The sequence below is a fragment of the Aspergillus undulatus genome, assembly GCF_047715775.1.
Source record: "Aspergillus undulatus strain CBS 261.88 unplaced genomic scaffold BDV17scaffold_2, whole genome shotgun sequence".
Classification (NCBI taxonomy): domain Eukaryota; kingdom Fungi; phylum Ascomycota; class Eurotiomycetes; order Eurotiales; family Aspergillaceae; genus Aspergillus; species Aspergillus undulatus.
In genome coordinates this window covers 627,073-646,301 of record NW_027396606.1, presented here as the reverse complement: position 1 = coordinate 646,301, position 19,229 = coordinate 627,073, and the positions used below count along the sequence as shown (strand labels likewise).

Below are 19,229 nucleotides of genomic sequence, written 5' to 3'. Positions count from 1 at the left end.
AATAAGCCCAGGCATCGAGTGAAGGACCGACAGGCCGGAGAGGGGGAATAGTAATTGCTAGGTAATTCTACCGTCCAAAAGACTACGAGCGCCTCCTTCCTGGCTGATCCGGGCGTTGCTGCTGTGAGTCAGGTAATCTCCTTACCCTTAAAGATAATTTGCTTATACCTTTGAGGTGATTTGCTTATATCTTTAAGGTAATTTACTTACTTTTTAACAACTATACTTACCCTATACGTACCCTATCCCCTCTTTATTTTAATACTAATTCTCTACCTGCTTTACCAAGGAAGTCAAGATACTACTACTACTACTACTACTGGTAGTGGTCGGACAATGTGAGCTTCATACCGCGACACTACAGCCTCAGACCCAATGCCGACGGTGCCGAATCCTCACTTTTCTAGGTGATCCCTGGACTGAGTTATATGGCCATCTCCATCACGAGTAGGCCTAGAGCATTAATATCGTCGCCATCGAGGAACCAGGCGTCTAGAGTTACATCCAACTAGCGCAGGATCCACTGCATATAGCAAAGATGAGTCGGGACTCGAAAGTCCGAGATTAAAAGCCAGATCTGCCCAATGACATGCAATCCCACTATTCAGCTATGTATCCTAGTGCTCTTGTACGGACCATGTCAGAAATACGCTGGTGGACTCGGAACGAGCGGGAAGGAAATGGACAGAAGGACCGTGAAAAGAAAAGTTTTGGGAGACCAACTCAAAGCCTGAGCATTCCCAGTGAACATTTTGACTGCTTCACTCTGGATAGAGCATTCGGCTTGTTGCGATGCATGTCTGGCGAGCTCTTTGGCTCATGGGCCAGCTTGGACTTCTTGTCCAGGCATCCCATCACCATCACCAACACGAGCATCTGCATGCAAGTCACCACGGTGCTCTACAGCAAGCCTCAACACCTGGGCCTGCGCCATCGTCAATCACCAGTGTCGCGCCTGCAGCCCAAGAGACTTCAGATGCGGCTGACGCTGTTGCTAGGGCTCTCAAGGTCTTGAGGACACTGAACAAGCTTCGGCTAGAGCATGTGCAGTACAACAAGTATGAGATGGGCACTTCCGACCAAGTGCACCCGGCCCCTGACTCTGCGCCTCTCGACTACACCCAAAAGGCCGCCGAAGAGGCAGGCGATGAGCGGCGCACGCGCAGAGATTCCGGATCAAATAAAAAGTATGGATACTCGATCCCTAATAAGCTCAGAGAGGCTGCGAGGGTTGTTCCCAAGTCGGAACCCCCTGCTCCCTCGAATGGCAATCACAGTGCCGTTGCTGCTCTGATGGATCGGAAGTACGGAACCGGCAGGCCAGATACCTTTGTTCCCTCGCAGGCATTTCATACTTACAACGGACTGGCTCAGGTCGTCATGGATGGCAAGGACGAGGTAAGCTTCGAGGAGAATGGGACAGAGGGCGCCTTGAGGAAGCGGGCGAGTTCAACCTGGTGGATGGCTACGATGGCGCAGCGGGGAAGCAGCCCTCATGCCCCTTCTGGGTATAAAGTAAGCCAACTTTCATCCGAGTTCGTGCTATTCTCTGACACTATCTTTTCCTGCAGGTCTGGAGGAATGTCGTGGACTATGGTGCTAAGGGTAAGACGTTCAGCCGCTATCAATCTCCGTACTGACATCAATAGGTGATGGTGTGACTGACGACACCGGTTCGTGCCCAGTACCTGCTCTTGGGTTGATACCACGTACTAATAGACACAGCGGCTATCAACCTTGCCATCTCCGACGGTGGACGTTGTGGTGCAAATTGCGGCTCCAGCACAGTGTACCCCGCTGTCGTCTACTTCCCACCAGGCAGCTACCTGGTCAGCAGTCCGATAATCCAATACTACAACACTCAGCTGATCGGTGATGTATGGCTCAATTCCGACTGTTCTCTCAAGATACTGACGCCTGGATAGCCGCTTGACCTCCCTACGATTCTCGGCGCGGCGAGCTTCGTTGGCCTGGGCGTCATCACGTCGGATGTCTATGTTGGCGACCAGGAAGAGTGGTACATCAACGCCAATAATTTCCTTCGCAGTGTGCGCAATTTCAAGATTGACATCACGCGCACTGACCAGGCAGCATACATTTGCGCCATTCATTGGCAAGTCGCGCAGGGCACCTCTCTTGAGAATATCTACTTCTACATGACCCAGGACGCCAGTACCACCCAACAGGGAATCTACATGGAAAACGGAAGTGGTGGCTTCATGTCCGATCTGACCTTTGTCGGCGGGAACTTTGGGTAAGTCCTTGGACAAGTGGTCTGACGGCGTCGACTAACAAGCGTCGAGCGCATACTTGGGAAATCAACAGTTTACTACGAGCCACTTGGTGTTTGTCAATTGCAACACGGCTCTTCAAATCCACTGGGACTGAGCCTGGACCATGCAGGATGTTTTTATTGAGAGCTGCACTACTGGAATCATCATTGTTGGCGGAGTGAGTCATGCTAACCCTACACAACGAATGCTCTAACCTGTCTCCCAGGCGGGTGGCCCTTTCAGCACCGGTCAAGCGGTCGGATCCTTTGCCTTGGTCGACGCCATCATCGCGAATACCGCGACCGGAATCACGACTACCCTGTACAACAAGAACTCGACTGCTCTACTGCTGCAGAACGTTGGGTTCTATAACACACAGAACGCCATTCTGGACAGCAACGTCAACAAAGCCCTTATTCCCGGCGGCGACCAAACCATCCTTGACTCCTGGGGGTTTGGAATGGTCAATAATCCCGAAGGCGCCAGATTTGTCTCCGGTGTCAATCTCCAGGCAGCCAACCGCTCTTCGTCTCTTGTGGGCGACACTGTCTACAATGTTGGACGCCCCAATTTCTTCAACCGTCGGCGGCCAAAATACAATGACATCGGAAACTCCCAAGTTCTTGATGTTAAGGCCCTTGGAGCAAAGGGTGACGGCAAAACCGATGACACAACGGTGTTGAATAGTGTTCTTGCCCGTGGTGCTAATATGTCCTCGCGGCAATTCCGGGTACTCAGGGTCTGTTGTTAATCCTCCGTCGAATGCCACTGTTGCTGAGGGCACGAGCTTAAAGTGCGGGAAATGGCATGTGCCTGCAGAGGACGAATCTTGTGCTCGCATCTGTCTTGCAGAGTCAATCACGTTTGCCCTGTTTACGCAGGTGAACCCGTCGCTTCAGGGCGAGGATTGCTCTGTTGCTTTGGTTGTTGGGATTGCTTACTATATCGCCCCTAATCCGGGATGGGCTGGTTCTCAGCCTCTCGTTGCTTCGAGCAGTGCTGTCCCGAGCCCTAACTAGTCTCATGTCTTTTGTTTTCAAGATACCTTGGGTACCTTAGGTAGGCAGTTAACATCATGTAATTAGAAGGAAAGTTCAGTACTATACTGTAAAGTCTTGGCACGCTAGGCCTCCTCCAGTATATAAATAGGGCCCTCCCCCTCCACCCACCAGAGTTCTTGACTTTTCTTCTACCACGACAACCTGGTGTCAATAAACCCCTACATAGCCCTCATCTACTACCTCTTCTCTTTCTCGTCTTTGTCTACTTTGTCGCCTTCCACATGGACAAACTATTTTCACCCCCTCCGCCTTCCTCCCCCCCACCCCCATCCTCAATCAACGCCCTCGTCACCGAAATCGACGACTTCGAATTCTACCACCACCCCTCCTGGCCCGAGAAATGGTCCCACCCAGAGTTCGAAACCGCCCGCGAAGACGACTGGGGCAACGCCCCATGGCTTGAGCAAACCAAGAACCGCTACACAACGCGCTTCCTCTCCCCGATGCTCGAGTCGACCTTTCCATGGGGGTACATCATCTACCGCACCGTGTACACCCCTGAGTCAGATGAACAGTGGCCGCTAGCCTTAAAAAAGCTTGACGCGGCGCTGGATCGCGGAATCGATTTGGGACTGAATGCAGAGAGGAAGCGCTCTGCTGATGGAGTCGAGCCTGACTCAACGCCAGAACGCCTCCTCAAGGAATCGCGCAGGCATGTCGTCTTCTCAGATAAGGACTCCTGGGACGGCGCTTCAGTAGAACGGATCCGCGTTCATTTCAAGGAGTACCTCGCTGCTAGCAAGGGCCGCGGGTATGGCCGGTTTGAGGGGTGTCTGGTGATTGACGAGCGCTCGCTCAAATCAATCATTGCCGCCTCAAGCCCCCGCCCTCGACTCGGCGAGGGCTTTGTCGGGATGGTTGACGGGCGGTATCCCGAGGAAACTGGCCCCGGCCGTGGGGCCGACCCCGGGTATAAAGGCTTTATGCGGGTTTTTATATCCAGCCTGTGGTTTTTTTACGGCGAGAGTGGGAACACGCGGATGATGAACTTATGCCCGAAGGGTGTTCCCGGGCATTTGATTCCTGTTTATGATGAGGGGACGGGGACGGCGCATGATGAGGAGGGGAATAAGGTGGAGGTTTATTTGACGGAGGGGAGGAATCGCGGGAGGAGGGTGTTTTGATGCAGATACTGGGCTAAATACCGATCACGGTTTTATGCAGGTCTGAAGACATAGAGAAGCCTATTCTCCTTGCCCTGTGGTTGTGATAAGGACGACCTGGGGGCTTATTTTGAGAACGTAAGGTAGAAGCAGTGATTGATGGGGATAGAACAAGAAGAGCACATACAGAAAATGATACCATCAATCTGGCTACTATATATTGGAAGCTCGGCTACCAGTATAAAGTGCACTGTACCAATCCATATGCTGTGGGGAAATATATAAGCCAATTTTTATGCTGTTCTTCCCTGCGTAGGGACTCATGATCTTTGTCAAGCAAAGCCTAACAACAAATCCTGCGGCCACTGCCACTGGATATCGTGGCACCACACCAGAAAGTCAAAGTCATCCGTCATTCTAGTATCACAAGCCCCAAACCAGGTTCCAAATTGAGGCATGCCACCTGCAGTACATGGATCGGATCTCCCTATCAAGAAGAATGTGCCTGCGCCTGGTCAACGCCCGCAGATAGGGCTTGCGTGGTCGCATCGCAGCTTTGATTTGCAGCACGGCTCGCAGGAGGGGAGTTGGCCGTTGCGGCGGGTTGTCATTCTATCGCCAGTTTAAGATAGTAATGGGGCGAGGCACGGGACTGAGATGCAGGTGTGAAGAGGGATTCAATGAGAGATTGGGTCGGAATTGGGGTCTAATGTGGTAACGTCGGATGGGATGCGCTAGTACTACCGACGCTAGATAGGACTCCAACTTATGGCTAGAGGTGTACCTGAGTGAGTCAGTTAGTTAACCTCCGGTTCCGCAATACCAGCAGGGACTTACAGGGCGGGAATCCATCAATAAAAGACGCCATTTTTTCACGATCATCATTGTAGATCGTAATTGGCACCCCTGAAGAGGATGGATGCCCCTGGTGTACTAAATCAAGGGGTCTTCCGAAGACAAATGATGGTATCACTTGGGTAGGCGTAAGAATTTGTTTTTGAAGTAGTGACTTAACATAGAATGATCCTACCTGAGTTGGCCTTGAAAGGAGGATGATTATTGGCCACCCATTCCCACATTGCCTGTTCACTCTGCACTTTGCTGGCTGCATATACTGCCAGTGCCCTATCTTGAGCGTATGGAGGAGGTGCCCAAGCTTGTGTTACCGCCTCTTGATTCCACATATCGCACGTAACAATAGATCTTTGTGCCCGCGCTGGCTCCACGACGGCAACTGATGAAGATGTGAGGACGAAACGTAGTATGTTTCTCTCATCTATGGCAGAATTCAGGATTTCAAGAACCCCATCTATAGCGACTGGGACAGTCTCCTTTGGGTCAAGGACAGGCTTAGTAGGAGAAGCAAGATGCACAATACCCGTAACACCTAGAATAGTCATCTGAGCAGGTAAGCAGATAAGATCGAGCGAGATGCTGAGTACCCTTGATCGCATTTTTATAGGCGTCATCTGCAGCCATGTCTTCAACAACCACCAACTCAAAAGCCCCCTTTCCATATCTATTATCGAAAAGATCAACAAGCCAGCGACATTTGTGAAAGCTTCGAACCGTGCCTCTGACTTTGTAGCCCAATTCCAACAGCATGTCCACTACATGGGCACCGATGTAACTGTTAGCAGCGGTTACAAGTACCAAGGATTCCGAAGGAAGGATAAAAGTTGTGGGGGAAGCCATCTCTCGTGCTGTGAATATACAGAGGGTTTATGAGTAAAATGGAAAACAGAAGGGTATGTCTCAGGTAGTTACTTTTAGGGGTGCTTACTGAGACCGAGGGCTGTTCGTCCGAGCCAAGGTTATTTTATGCAGTACCCGCTTCAATCAATCACAGGTAGGGGTTGGTGCGAATCTCAGTGCTGACCTCGGACGAAAGAAGACTTGGCATGCTAGAAGGTCTTCGCTATGTGGTTCATATTCCGCAGCAGCACTGCCTGCACTGATGAAAATTCCACTGCTCCGACTCCCAATGCTCTCATTACCGTTCTTTCCACTCGAGCGTTCTCAAAAGCATGATGAGCGGGCAGTAGGCGCCAGCCGGACCTAGGGTAATTATATAGGCTGCCTTGATTCGGTCCTCCGAGGCCCCTTTTTCATGATTCGAACCTGCGACATCTCGAAGGTTCATGCTCTTGGCTTCACGAGGCATGACTGGGTAGTGGAGTTGGAAGCCTAACACGAAGCTGGGTACTACAATAAGCATCCTAAATGCGCGGCGAGGTTTGATCTAGCTTTCCCCTGCCTAGAGAACTGCAAGTTATTAGCAATATGGTCCATACTTGTCGACTATAGGAGTGTTGCGTGATAAGTGTTATCAAGTCTTGACCATAGCACGGTTGCTCTTGGAGATTCAATCTGAACAAGACCCCGCTAGGTAAGCATTACCGCATTATAACTCACGAGTGTTTACTAGCGGAGCGGCTTCTTGCCCTAAATTTTTAAGAGTCCAATGTGCGCGGGCCCACCTGGGCGAAGGTCTGCTTCAAGCTCGACTGGACTGAGTCACTAATGATTTTCAGAAGAAAACAGAGTCAGCATCCCTGCTGCCGTACCTCACCCGTTTTCTGTTTCTTCTTCAAGTCCATACAAGTCATACGGCGAGACACGGCGAGACAGTTTTTCTGCAAATGACGCCCCACTCAGTCCCCTAATTGCATCGGGCGACATCCGATGCGAGATTGGGAAATTGAAGACCTCAAGGAGGAAGTCAAATTATGGCTTTTATTTGTGGCGGTAAATGAGGATCATATTTCAGCTATATGCAGGCGGTTGCCTTAGAGCTCAGGCAGGAGACTTGGGTGCCTCATCCGGATAGTACTGAGGATAATGAAGAACATGAATTATAACAGCAGCGGGTGTTAGTGGAGCAATGGGCTTCTGCAAGTCAGGAATTTCGTAATATAGATCCTTGTTCTCATCTACAGTTTGATTGACGTCTGATTTAGGCAGTCATTCCACGATCGGGCCGAAGCCGAAGCCGATAGTATTCGCTATGCGCGTCGCATATTACTAACAGCTTCGAAGACTTCCTTCCCTAGTCAGATCTCGAGACCATGGACTTCCGGTCGATATTCCTCGCGCGCTTTGGAGGTGTCGCGTACAATAGCTTTCTAGGCTCATACCTGCTGGTTGATAAAGAGGGGCTCAGAGCAGGCTGTCCTTCACTGGTCTAATTCAGGTAGAATGGAATTATCAAAGATATTGTGTATATCCACCCCTTTAATATGCGCTTGCCATACATAGACCTTACTGTCCACATGAAAGAATTGCTGGACATTCGGAATTGCGAGGGACGTCTTCGTCATCAAAATACACCGTGAGTCCCTGCCTATCAATCTCCCAGTACCCCCAGTCCTCAATGTACAAGCCCAACTCTATACAGCCTGGACATAGATCTTTCAGTCTTGGACATCCTGTCCCTTTCTCTCGCCACCAATTCACGCTCCTCTGATATTGGCCTCTGCAGCCGCCAGCAATAGGCAGAATATGACTTGACCCGTCTCTCTTCCCCTGATGAAATCGCGAGAGTAAAAAAGCGCGTTTGGGAGAAGTTGAAGACCGGCCAGGTACCAGGTTTTATATACTCTTCTACTAATGTGCCGCCGCAGTCGCAGCCCAAGTCCCAGCCGCAGCCAGGTGCCCAGCCAGGCCCCTCTTCAAGGAATATCCAAGTAATGTTTGCAGCGTTGGCTCGCCAGCATTCTGGAGGAGGTAGATGATCTATACCATGACTAGCTAGATTTCTGTTTATCTACCTGAGCTGAATCATTGTCATGACTAAGTTAGTATTCCCTCCCTGGTAGATGATTGTACATATTTTTGGAATATTAAAACGTGCCTGGGTTCAGGAGTGGCTAGGATCCTGAGCGAACTTGAGTATAAATCCTCCTAGATGTAAAGGTTATCACAGACAGACTCTGAGTGTCCGCATAAAGCGGCTGTAGTCGACCATGACCCTGACTGTGATTTGAAACACGGCGGTAAGAGAGTCAGGTGCGGGGAACTTAAGGGGAGAATAATGGCAAACTTTCCATAATATACACCTCCAGGGCTGAGTCTAATGAAAAATCTGATCCTCTCTTGGGCCGTCTCTCCAGCGCCTTGATAGGACAAGAGTTAGAGGTGAACGCGAGAAAACAGGATCGTCGGGATTGCAGAAGGTGAAGCAGCTATCTAAAGTCACCTGAGTAAATCTGCAAATATCCTCTAAGGGAAGGCGCTGGCACGGGGAGCAAGGATAATAGTTACCTTTATCAGGCACATGAGGCCATACTTCACGTCTAATGATCAGAAAGTAATATTGAAGCCTGAATTCTAAAGATTCCTTGCCTATTTTGTATTATGGTGACTAATATTGCCTTGTATATCTTGGATTAGTTTGCAGGTTAACCTCTCCCTATTACAAGGACTTGATCCTATCATAATTATAATATATACCTCTTTTCTGAAGTTATTACGTTGGGCCTCTCGTAATCAAGGTCTAAATCTGTGATTATACGATAATCCAAACCTATTTAAAATTGCCAATAATTCTGAATTAATACTCCTAGTTTCTCAGCTTACCTATCAAATCCTACTTATCAAGAGTCCTTGCATGTTTATCTTTCCGGAATTGTTCCTCTGTTATTATCACGAGAACTTAACCTTTCCCGCTAGCATCGTAAGCTTCTTCCGGCTGCGTTCCGGCCATTCCGCTGGCCCTCCAGCGACGGGCAGTGATCAAAGCCCAGAAGAATTGGCTGCCGTACTGCTGCTCATGAAACTAGTTCTAGCGCGAAGGATGAACAGCGTATTAGCTGATCACCCCGATCACCCAGTCACTGCCGATCAACGTGAGCGTTGCGCGATTTCAGGGCGGCACTGCTCACCTACTAGAACCAAGAAGCGCAATGATCTTGGCGTCCGTAATATTTCTGCTCGGTAGGCTGACCATGCCAGGGCTCTCAGTTTCCAACTAATTCCGTGTTTCTGCTTCGATACTAAAGCAAAGGATACACCGCGCCACCGTGTCTAGTCCATCGCTGCTTGCATGTCACAATGTCTCGATACCCCTGACTTGTCTGCATAAGTCAAAGCCAACGGCCGGAGCAATGCATGTTTGCTCCAACGCCACCCGTGATACCAGGATCATTCTTAATCTTCGAGGCAGATTAGAGAATTAGAGTTTGATAGCGGGTCTTAGGCAGTCCGCGGCGGCCAACAAGTAGCACTAGATTCGTTGACATAAATTAGTTTCCCAACATTTTATTCTACAGTCGTATTCAGCTTTTGAGAGACATGTTTAGCCCACCATATGCGCGCCGCTGACCAGTGTCACCATTCCCCGGCTCCAAGAGGCCAGATGCACTACGCTATGCACTATGCAGGTATAGCCCTGCCCTCCATGCATGCCAAATGTGAAGTTCTCGCTTGTTCTTTCGAGTTTCGGAGGGTATATACTTTTTGTGCAAGCATTACACTGGTCACCCGGGGCCTAAACTGGGGATTCTATACAGCAGGACTACCTCTTATTCCTCATAGTAATGGGTCGTCGTGTCTAAGCTTTAGTTTCCGACTGGGCCTAGAATCCTCTTCTGAACATCCGAACCCGGTAGCTTGGCGGCAGATAGTTCGGTAGTCGGGAAGCAAGGTCATTCTAGATCTGATGCTTCTAACAAGAACTTGAGGACTATAAGGTACGTGAAAGCGAAACATTATTGGCGTCGCTGAGCAGTGGACGCTGATTCTCATGGCCATATCGGGTCCGCAAAGGCACAAAGTTGTGCGAATCAACACAGGAAATAGAAAACAATGGGGTCGACTTCTGGAATTGCAGAAAAAAAGAATCCGCCCACACACCCATTTCTTGACGAGATCTAGGTCCCCAATCTATCCCCCCAAAACCTGATGAATCCCAATCGCAGCCCCAATCAACGGAAACACACTTCTGACAAGATGCATCCACCCCCACCGGCCAACCAATCTCTTCGCCTCCCCGATAGTAACACCCAAATTGTCTTTCCCCGCCATCGCAAACCCATAAATGCGACTGTTAGTCGGTAGCATAAACATCCACGTAAACGGGGTCATGAGGGTGGTGACAAGCCCGGCTAGAAGCCACGTACCCCACGGTTTATTCTCGATACTCCGCCGCCAGGCCGTGTAGGTGTATAGTGTGAATGCGATGGCGGCCATTGTTGGGTGGGCACGGTGGCCGTAATGGAACATTCGGACCCATTGGTGGAAGAGTTGAGAAGAGGTTGTGGTTGTTTCGAAGAAGACAGGGATTGCCAGGAGGGAGATTGTCATCATTGAGCCTAAGGTCCTTGATTAGCAGGCTCAGTTGACGTGACTGAATGGATAACGATGGATCTACCAGATAGCAGTGACCCGGTAAGGATTGCTGATGCCTCGAGGGCTTTGGTGATGGATTGCCCGCCCATGATTCTTGTCTGTCAGGGAGCTGATGATGTTGTTACTAGTGATGAGAGTGGCTCTAATCGACGCCGGTATGGCAGTGAATTCAGCAAGCGGCTGATTAGCCTCTCTGGAAGGGTCTTCCAGATGAGTGTATCATGGAAGCTCGTAGACACCGAAACTCCCCGACGCCGCAGCCAGCAGGGGGTCTATATATACGATGCAAAATAAACCGGTCAGGGTCGGTGGTGTATTAAGACCGTTTCTCAATCTGACCAGAGGCCATGCGGTGCTTCAACATTTAGCACCCACTTCGAAAGCCACCATACGACATACCTCTCGTTTGTTGCCGTTTGAACGGCTGCCGTGACTGTTGAAAATTGTATAGGTGTCCAACACCAGGGTCCAGTGGCCTGGGAGCCTTCAAACAAAAGTTGCCGACAAAGCCACTCAGTCTCAAGACATTTTACTTATCTTACTCACAGCCTCATCCCTGTATCGCGTTTCTTGTCGCCCTTTGCTGAACATCACAGTACGATCCTGGCCCGCAACCATGAGAGAATCCCGACAGAGCATGAGTATAAGGAAATGATCTGCACGTTGTGGGCAAAAGTCGCCATGGCGAGAAGGTCGGTGCTGCCTTGCCTCGCCAAGTTTCAAATGGGTTCAATATGTCGTACATGTATAACAGCGATGGTCGTGATAAGAAGATAAGCCTCGGACAGCATCGGGAACCCAAACACCATCCTCATCAAACTAGTTCAGTCACGGTCCAGACTACGCCTCTGCTACCGGCCTCGGAGGATATCTCTATGCGTGGCTGAGAGTAGCGCCCACGGGCGGTTCCTGCTCTATCCGTTGCGTTCACTTGCAATGACACATTGGGTGTTCACGGTTTCCTCATTAAGAGCGACTCCATGATATAGCTGACTACCCCCTGTATTCTAATCCCCTACTCAATCTCCAACCTCAACGCATCATACTGCACATAAAGCGAATCCGGCAAAAGCGCACTCTCCGGACTAGTCGCATTAAATGGCAAACTGAGTACAAACTCATTCCTTCCCTCCTGTAACTCTTTAGCCGAAAACACAAAATGATGTTCGATATTCTGACACGCAATAGCGCTCCGCACACCGCACGATCCGCTCCGCCAGTACGGGATTACCCATGTATCTTCGTACCGTCCGTTAACGTTGACTGTCCATGGCAGATCATTCAAGCCGCTCTCGGCGGGCATCCACTTTGCGTTCCCGTTTGCGTTTCGAGAGCCGGCGAGTGCGACTGTGAATGTTGCTGTTTTGGTGCGTTTGAGGTCTTGAGGTGTAAGGTCGAATGTGATGGTCCAGTTGTTGACGTTGTTGTAGTAGGGCTCTGATCGGAGATGGTTGCCTTGGGAGGGGAAGAAGGACCAGTGGATATAATTGAGGTCTTTGGCTGGGTCGTCCTGGCCAACGTGGAAGTTGACTCCGTCTGGGAATTCCGCGACGTAGTCGTATTTCCCCCAGTAAATTCGATATTGTTCGGGTTGGAGAGGCTTGGAGGTGTCCGGTGCGTAACCGTGTAGATACTCGCCTGAGGACTTGTCCGGTACGCCGATGCGCCAAATTTCCTTGCCGGCACTTTCTTCTCGCCATTTGAAGTCATGGGCTTTTGAGTTGGAGGAAACTTCAACATTGTCTTGGATGAACCAACCGAAGATCTCGTCCGCATAGATGGTGACTCTGTATGTTCCTTCCACCACGCGCGGTATAGAATAGGTCCCAAAATCATCGATCTCTGCCCAGTACTGAAGCGACTTTGTGTCGAGGACATTCAACTGGAAATCCTGCTCATTTTCCGACAGAACAATAATCGGCCTCTTCGCACCACTGGGAAGATCAACCTTCCCCTCGAACGTGGTCCTCTTCGACGAGGGGTTGAAGTTAACAATAAATTTCGCAATACTATCATAAAACTCAGCATTCCACTCCGGATCAGCATATTGTGCCGCATCAGCCCTCAATTCCTCCAGTGTCGTATCAGAGTCGCCCGTATTGAAATAGTAGAACTGCGGTCCAAACGTGCGATCAAACCCATGCGTCAAATTCGGCATCGGTGCGCCATGATGACCGGAAACAATATAATTGTAGACGATCCCATCAACGACAAGATCAGAATGCAGAGGACCGCCGTAGTATGTCTCGCGGGTGTTATGAACCAGCCAAGCACCCAGCGTACTCCCATCGTCAGTCTTCGACCCGTCGCTGAAATGCCCATGAACATCGTGATTCCGCCAGCTCTCGGAGAGCGTGTACTTGGTGAAGTAATCCGAGTACTCCGATACGTAGGGGTCATTGGGGTTACTGCCATAGTATGTCGTCGCATCTTGGACTGTTTCGCCTTCTGAAGTCGGAAGGGGCATGGGACCGTAGTTAGTGTCGCTCGAGGAAAAATGAGTCCATAGATCTGTATTCGGTCTGAACAATGTCCTTAGCTCCCCGAGGTCTCGAAGGAATGGCGCGCTCTCGTTGAAGTACGTAACTCGGGAAAAGGCATGCAGACCAGTCTCTTCGCCCCGGAGGAAGAGATATTGCGAGAGCGTCTGGTTCGTCGAGGCATAGGTATCCGTCATGATAAGACCTCCGTATTTCGTTCCAGTCGAGTCGGTTCCGTTCACCAGTTCCAGCTGTGCGGTCCCTCCGGGCGTCCAAAACCCATCGGGCGTACACGAGCAGTCTAGGTAAGGCCCTTTTCCCGTGTTTCCATCGACGGGACCGAGCAGATCCTTGCCGTCTAGTCGTACATCCTCGATATGACCGCTTGATTTGGCGAGGGCCACGGCAAAGCGGTCATTTGCCAGAGTGAAATGCGTGGAGTTTTCCGTTGTCAGGAGCGCTGCTGAGTGGGTTAGGATGCTCGCCAATAAGGCAAGTCTCGTTATGGAAGAAGCCTGGGACATCTTAGTGAGCGATACCTTGGATTCGACGCTTCTTCCCGGTTGTCCATGGAAACCTTGCGCTTGCATTTAAGCAGCCGATCGCACGGATATGTACTCCAGCGCATTGTACCGAGGTCAGGAGTCAGCATCGAGAGTCGGATCGACCAGTACAAATCAACCACCGTTTCTCCGCACGGGGAAATTACCTGGGGTGGGGAATGAAGGTCAACAGTTCCAACCCTGAAATCAAATTGCGTATGCCCAGCGCTGCTGAGGTTGATTATTGGTGGAACGCCGGTAAGCCTCATCCGTTGCGATTCTGAAGTGCCGACAGTGATTGGCGATTGTTGCTAGAGATTTGCCAGAACGTATCAAACCTTGCAGGCTTCGGTGCTAGTTAGCCCGAGTGAGACGGAGCCGGAATTAAAACCTTTCAAGCGGCCGCTAAGGCTATATCGCTTGTCGAAAATGCATGAAACTTGCTACTGTAAATGCAGAAGTCATCGCGACCTGGGAGTTTGTCTCAGGGAATGCGTTAAGCTAGCCATATAAAAATATATTGGGCCCTGCATATGTATAACAGGATAGGAAAACAACATGGGCGAAACCTAGACTAGAGCAACATTAAGAAAGTAAGAGAAAAGGACCTGATAATACGACGAAGGACCGCCGGGACCTCCAAACAAATGCCCTAAAAAAAGAAACATGGTAGACACATTGCCAGGAGAACTAGCAACGGTCACCCCAGACATATGTCGTGAATGCTCCATTGTATTTAATGTACCCTTTAATCTCCTTCCTTTTACCTTGTTTCTCCCAACACCCGTCCATGACAGATCCCCGCAGCCCAAGCAATAGCCTTGCAACTGGCAAGCTTTGTTCCCTCCATGTACTAAATGATGGCCTCCGTTAGCTGCTTCACGATCAGGATGCCTAAAATCGCAGGCAAGGCGGGCGATAGGCGATTCCATTTAGGGGGGGTCTATTTACCCCATCAGAATTGCAAAATCAAATCGCAGAATCATAGGATCAGCTGACTCTCGCGCACCGATAATCCTGCTGCGTTCCGACCGACAGCTGTCCCTTGACTTTATGCAGGAGGTAGTCGATACCTTCGAGGATGTGCTTGCGCGAAGCCCTGTGTCCAGAGCCTTTCTCGGCGCAGATGAGTTGAGGGGTGTAGCGTGGTTTCAGCTCAGGGAACAGCATTGAGTCTTCCTCCTCGAGAACGTCCTTTCACTCTACCTCGTAGTTCGAGTTCAATTCGAGGAGCTGCACGTATAATTGTTGGACGGTGCCGTTCAAGGTGATCTTTGGGGCGTCGGGGGAAAGCTGGACTTCCCAGGTGAGGTCTCCAGAGATACTGGCATCCCTTTTGTGGACGGTCTCGATACCTTTGATGTCAGGGGAGGAGGCGGCCCTAGCGGGATGAGCGATGAGCTTCGTAAGTTTGCGTAAACCTAGATGGTTGGAAAAATGAGTCAAGTACACACAGCCAAGCCAACAGTACAGTAAGTCATGACGTCCTTATAGACAGTCCATGCTTGCAGAGTCGTCTGATTCTCATGGTATTTTTCAAAGGAGTCCCCGCTGTGTATCAAAGACGTTCTTCAATGTTTCAATTGGGTCGTCTAGTTTGATAGGACTGTCATTCTCGCACCGCATACCAAGGGTAAATATGTCTCATTTCCACCAGCACGCCGAACGCCCTCTTCCATAAACTTAATCACATTCTCTTTAATTGGTATCCCTGTTCCACAACCCTCCATCCAGACCAGTTTTTTGCTCGTTCCCCGCGCGTTGCATCGGCTCGGCATGGCTCGTCGAAACGACAATGCCATAAATCGTCAGCTAACTGCTGATTGCGTGGATCGTCGGTGGAGAAGACTCGTCCCGGGTTGGTAATAGTAGATTCCCACATGGCCGGCCATAGAAAGTTGGCTTTGAGGCGGATAAGCAGGTCAAAGACATGCTTGTAGAGCCTGGCGTTGAAGGCGTAGTCATCACTATCTCCATGCTTTGCCCGCCAGCTGGTAAATGCGGGTGCTTCGTCGTTGATGAATATGCCTCTGTATTCCACGCTCGGCTCGCCGTGGGCTATTGTCTTGGTTAGGACGTAGGTCCGGTAATGTTTTGTCGCTGGCACGTCGACCCAGAAATGTAATCTTATTGCTGGTGAGTATCTGGCGGGGAAGGAGATTTAGACAGTCTATATGAAATCAAACACACGGTGACTCCCCAATTTGCTCTGATAGCGTGAAGATTCCATACATGGTCTCGCGCTTATCGCTCCCGACAATGACCAAGACATGCGCAATTCCAGAAAACGGGCTGGCAACACGCGTTGTGCGGAACGTCTCCCATTTGCCGCGAATATTTTCAGTATCTACTTTCCGATCGCTCTCAATTTGAGCTACTAAAGGCAAGTCCACGGTAGCCGCGATTATAATAACGTCATTGGTGCATTCTCTGCCTGGCGGCCACCCATCATCGGATACCAATCGAAAACGCGACCCTTCACACCCGTCGCCTCCTCCAGATCTGAGGCTAGGCTGTCTGTGGCGATCTTTACGCCGATGGGTCACTTGGGTCGCGTAGAATTGGAGCGTTACCGAGTTCAAGTGTTCCAGTGGTGGTCTCAAATGTCACTATCGCCTCTTCCAGCACGGCGAGGCCTGGTCGACAGAATGCGAAAAACCAAACGCAGTAGAATAGGTATATTATATCTATGAGGTTGATTGTATCTGTTAAATGACCTTACAAGCTCCGGGAGTTTGCAAATATATATCTTCAGTCCACTTCTCCTCTGAGCGCTCCGAGACAGGACAACCATATAACAAGCTCCCATCTTAAGATTATATCCAAGAAGCCGTACAGGTCATGGAAAGCAATACATAAACAGGATTCCCATGGTTCGCGGAAAATACTCGAGTCCCCTCAAGATCATTGCATGTCCGTGCCCGTTGTCAACACCCACGCTTAGCTAATCGGACCTTGACCAAAGCCCTACTTTCACGAATAAAAAGGCTCAAAATTGTGTAGATGTCGCGATAAACAACTACCCCAGATCTTGATCAACAGACCAAGATTCTTGAGACCGGTGAGCTTTTCCCAATTCCTGACGTAAGGTCTCCCGAATATGCTTTGCTGTCGGCTATACTCATGCATCGGCTACTGAGCCCTTTCATTGTATGGCAAGTCATACTATCGGTCGCTGATCTCCTTTTGCTTGGCTCGTTGAGTTCGCCGACTTATATCCCGATAACAAAGTATTGAGAGTCCTGGGACTCCTCACCGGGCAATATCCAACCGAGCACGAGGCGTGATTGAACGACCAGGATGTCTGGATTGGATGTTCGGATCAACGGAGGAAGAAAGTTATAAGAGCCCAGGGGAGTGAGTACCTATGGGGTTAACCATTTGATCCATCTTAAATCTGGCGACCCCGGGTATATAAGCCTTGAACCGTGCAGCATCATGTTCCTTCTCAAGACCGCCATTGCCATCCTCGCTCTCGCCGCCCACATGACCGCAAAATGGATCGTACCCGGAGCCCGCTGGGTGGATACAGACGGTAACCTCTTCAATGCACACGCAGGAGGACTATGCGTGGATCGTGATTCCGGAAAATTCTTCTGCTTTGGCGAGTACAAAGTCGAGGGCCATGTTGGAGGAGGTATATCTGTTTATAGCTCGGACGACCTTGCTACTTGGCAGTCCCATGGGCTAGCCTTAGGTGAGTATATAATTTTAAGCTGTTTAACACGATGCCAGAACCAATTCAGGGACACAAGTACATCTCTAATCATGACCGTGTCCAGCGATCCAAGGCTATTTATAGCGAGGAGACTGGGCAGTACTATGTGAGTCGGCGTGTGATACCCCATCCAAGGAAAATAACGACACTTAGCTTCCATGTTGGATGCATAGATGTGGTGGCACGCCGATGACGACAGCTACTCATGGCTCCTGCAAGGCCTCGCAACTGCCGATAACATCGCCGGCCCCTATACCTTTGTGGAAGCAACCTCTCCACTAGGCAACTGGTCTCAGGATTTTGCTGCCTTCACAGATTATAAGGCCGGGCACTCATATGCTCTCTATTCAAAGGAGACAGCGTTGAAGGCCGCGACGTCTACGTGAGCAAGTTCAACGGCAACCTGACGGCCGTGGAAGAGGTTACCTATTGGTTTCCGAAATACGACTTTGAGGCACCGACGATCCTGCAAACTGAGAAGAGCTATTATGCGCTTATGAGCCATAAGACGGGGTATCGGCCGAATAGTATGTTTATGGTGGTTTAGCTGGGACTATTCAGGATCCTAAGACTAATGATATCTCATAAATGTCGTTGCGATGCGTGCGGATTCTCTGGAGGGCCCCCTGGTCCCAGCCCTTCTTTGTTTCGCCCGCCTACTCTCGGACCTTCAGCACGCAGTCTGGGTTTTTGTGGCGTATTGATGGCAGCAAGAAGACTATGTACCTTTACATGGCAGATCAGTACAAATTCTATACCCCTCTCCAAATATGAAGGTTGTGATTTGCAAAGACTGACGACAGATTGAATCAGTGGGATATGAACTCTCTCTGGGAAAGTCGCAACATCTGGCTCCCAATTGAGATTGATGATGAGGAGGGGGGCCTAAAAGTTCTGTGGCAAGATGATTACAATATCAACGTGTGAGTTCTTCAAAGCATTTTGGAATGTCCAACGACTGAGGCGAAGCTAGTAAAACGGGGGAGTGGAAGCCCATCGGGGGACAAACATACATCTCCAAACACGCCACGCTTGCCGGGGACGCTTATTTGCAGGAAGCTGTACGTCTTCGAGTCTCAGAAATGGCATAAACTACTCATCATAGAGTAGATCTTCGCCAGCGGAAATAGAATCGCAACTGGAATCCACGGCAACGACAACACAATCACCTTTACCGTGGAAGGCCAAGGCACCGAGCAATGGGTATCCTTTTGCCACCAGAGTAAGAAAGTCAAGTAAATGCTTTTATGGTGCGCAATCATACTGATATATCGATGACATCGACGGAATGGGCTTCGGCGACCAACCACAGGGCCAACGCGACCGTATAAACGGCACCTGGCAGCTTCGCCCAATCAGTAGCGTCGTGGTAAACGGGGACAGGGAGAATGTGCACACGCTATACCAGAAGGACACACATGACGGAATTATTCTCTCCACGCCTCTTCGTCTCCCGCTTGAGAAGGGCTTAAACACTATCACGGCTGGTGGGTTGTATAATGGGTTTGACCATAAGGGGGCGGATCTTGATCGGATTGTCGTCTATCCGCCTGAAGGGAAGAGGAAGAGGTCGTTCTTTGAGAAGTTGAAGGTCTGGTAGGAAGGGCATGGAGCATGAATTATCAGTCCTTTGTATGAGAGACCAGAACGAATACAGCCGGGGTAGATGCTTACTGTAGCCGATGAGCCCATAAGTCGTCACCC

At 50.1% G+C, this 19,229-nt stretch overlaps 6 protein-coding genes across 6 annotated transcripts; 3 read left to right on the top strand and 3 right to left on the bottom strand.

Moving 5' to 3' along the window:
• Positions 1-792: 792 nt before the first annotated feature.
• BDV17DRAFT_286622 (pectate lyase superfamily protein-domain-containing protein) lies at positions 793-3,024 on the top strand (the record flags this gene model as incomplete). The annotated part of the gene is made up of 8 exons (XM_073760955.1): positions 793-1,515; positions 1,572-1,605; positions 1,650-1,673; positions 1,726-1,877; positions 1,926-2,254; positions 2,304-2,349; positions 2,404-2,451; positions 2,500-3,024. The coding sequence occupies 8 exons, from the start codon at positions 793-795 to the stop codon at positions 3,022-3,024; spliced, it is 1,881 nt and encodes a 626-aa protein (XP_073620644.1).
• A 531-nt stretch (positions 3,025-3,555) lies between these two features.
• BDV17DRAFT_286621 (uncharacterized protein) lies at positions 3,556-4,458 on the top strand (the record flags this gene model as incomplete). The annotated part of the gene is made up of 1 exon (XM_073760954.1): positions 3,556-4,458. One exon carries the CDS (start codon positions 3,556-3,558, stop codon positions 4,456-4,458), a length of 903 nt encoding a protein of 300 aa, XP_073620643.1.
• Positions 4,459-10,320: 5,862 nt separating this feature from the next.
• Positions 10,321-10,874, bottom strand: BDV17DRAFT_286620 (DUF1772 domain-containing protein; the record flags this gene model as incomplete). Its single annotated transcript, XM_073760953.1, has 2 exons — positions 10,321-10,748; positions 10,808-10,874. The coding sequence occupies 2 exons, from the start codon at positions 10,872-10,874 to the stop codon at positions 10,321-10,323; spliced, it is 495 nt and encodes a 164-aa protein (XP_073620642.1).
• A 926-nt stretch (positions 10,875-11,800) lies between these two features.
• Positions 11,801-13,789, bottom strand: BDV17DRAFT_286619 (galactose mutarotase-like domain-containing protein; the record flags this gene model as incomplete). Its single annotated transcript, XM_073760952.1, has 1 exon — positions 11,801-13,789. The coding sequence occupies one exon, from the start codon at positions 13,787-13,789 to the stop codon at positions 11,801-11,803; it is 1,989 nt and encodes a 662-aa protein (XP_073620641.1).
• A 1,215-nt stretch (positions 13,790-15,004) lies between these two features.
• On the bottom strand, positions 15,005-16,041 carry BDV17DRAFT_286618 (uncharacterized protein; the record flags this gene model as incomplete). Its single annotated transcript, XM_073760951.1, has 3 exons — positions 15,005-15,188; positions 15,625-15,933; positions 15,998-16,041. 3 exons carry the CDS (start codon positions 16,039-16,041, stop codon positions 15,005-15,007), a joined length of 537 nt encoding a protein of 178 aa, XP_073620640.1.
• A 1,204-nt stretch (positions 16,042-17,245) lies between these two features.
• Positions 17,246-19,125, top strand: BDV17DRAFT_278905 (glycosyl hydrolase; the record flags this gene model as incomplete). Its single annotated transcript, XM_073759621.1, has 9 exons — positions 17,246-17,504; positions 17,543-17,631; positions 17,699-17,814; positions 17,886-18,056; positions 18,146-18,268; positions 18,329-18,448; positions 18,499-18,586; positions 18,636-18,755; positions 18,838-19,125. 9 exons carry the CDS (start codon positions 17,246-17,248, stop codon positions 19,123-19,125), a joined length of 1,374 nt encoding a protein of 457 aa, XP_073620639.1.
• Between the last annotated feature and the right edge of the window lie 104 nt (positions 19,126-19,229).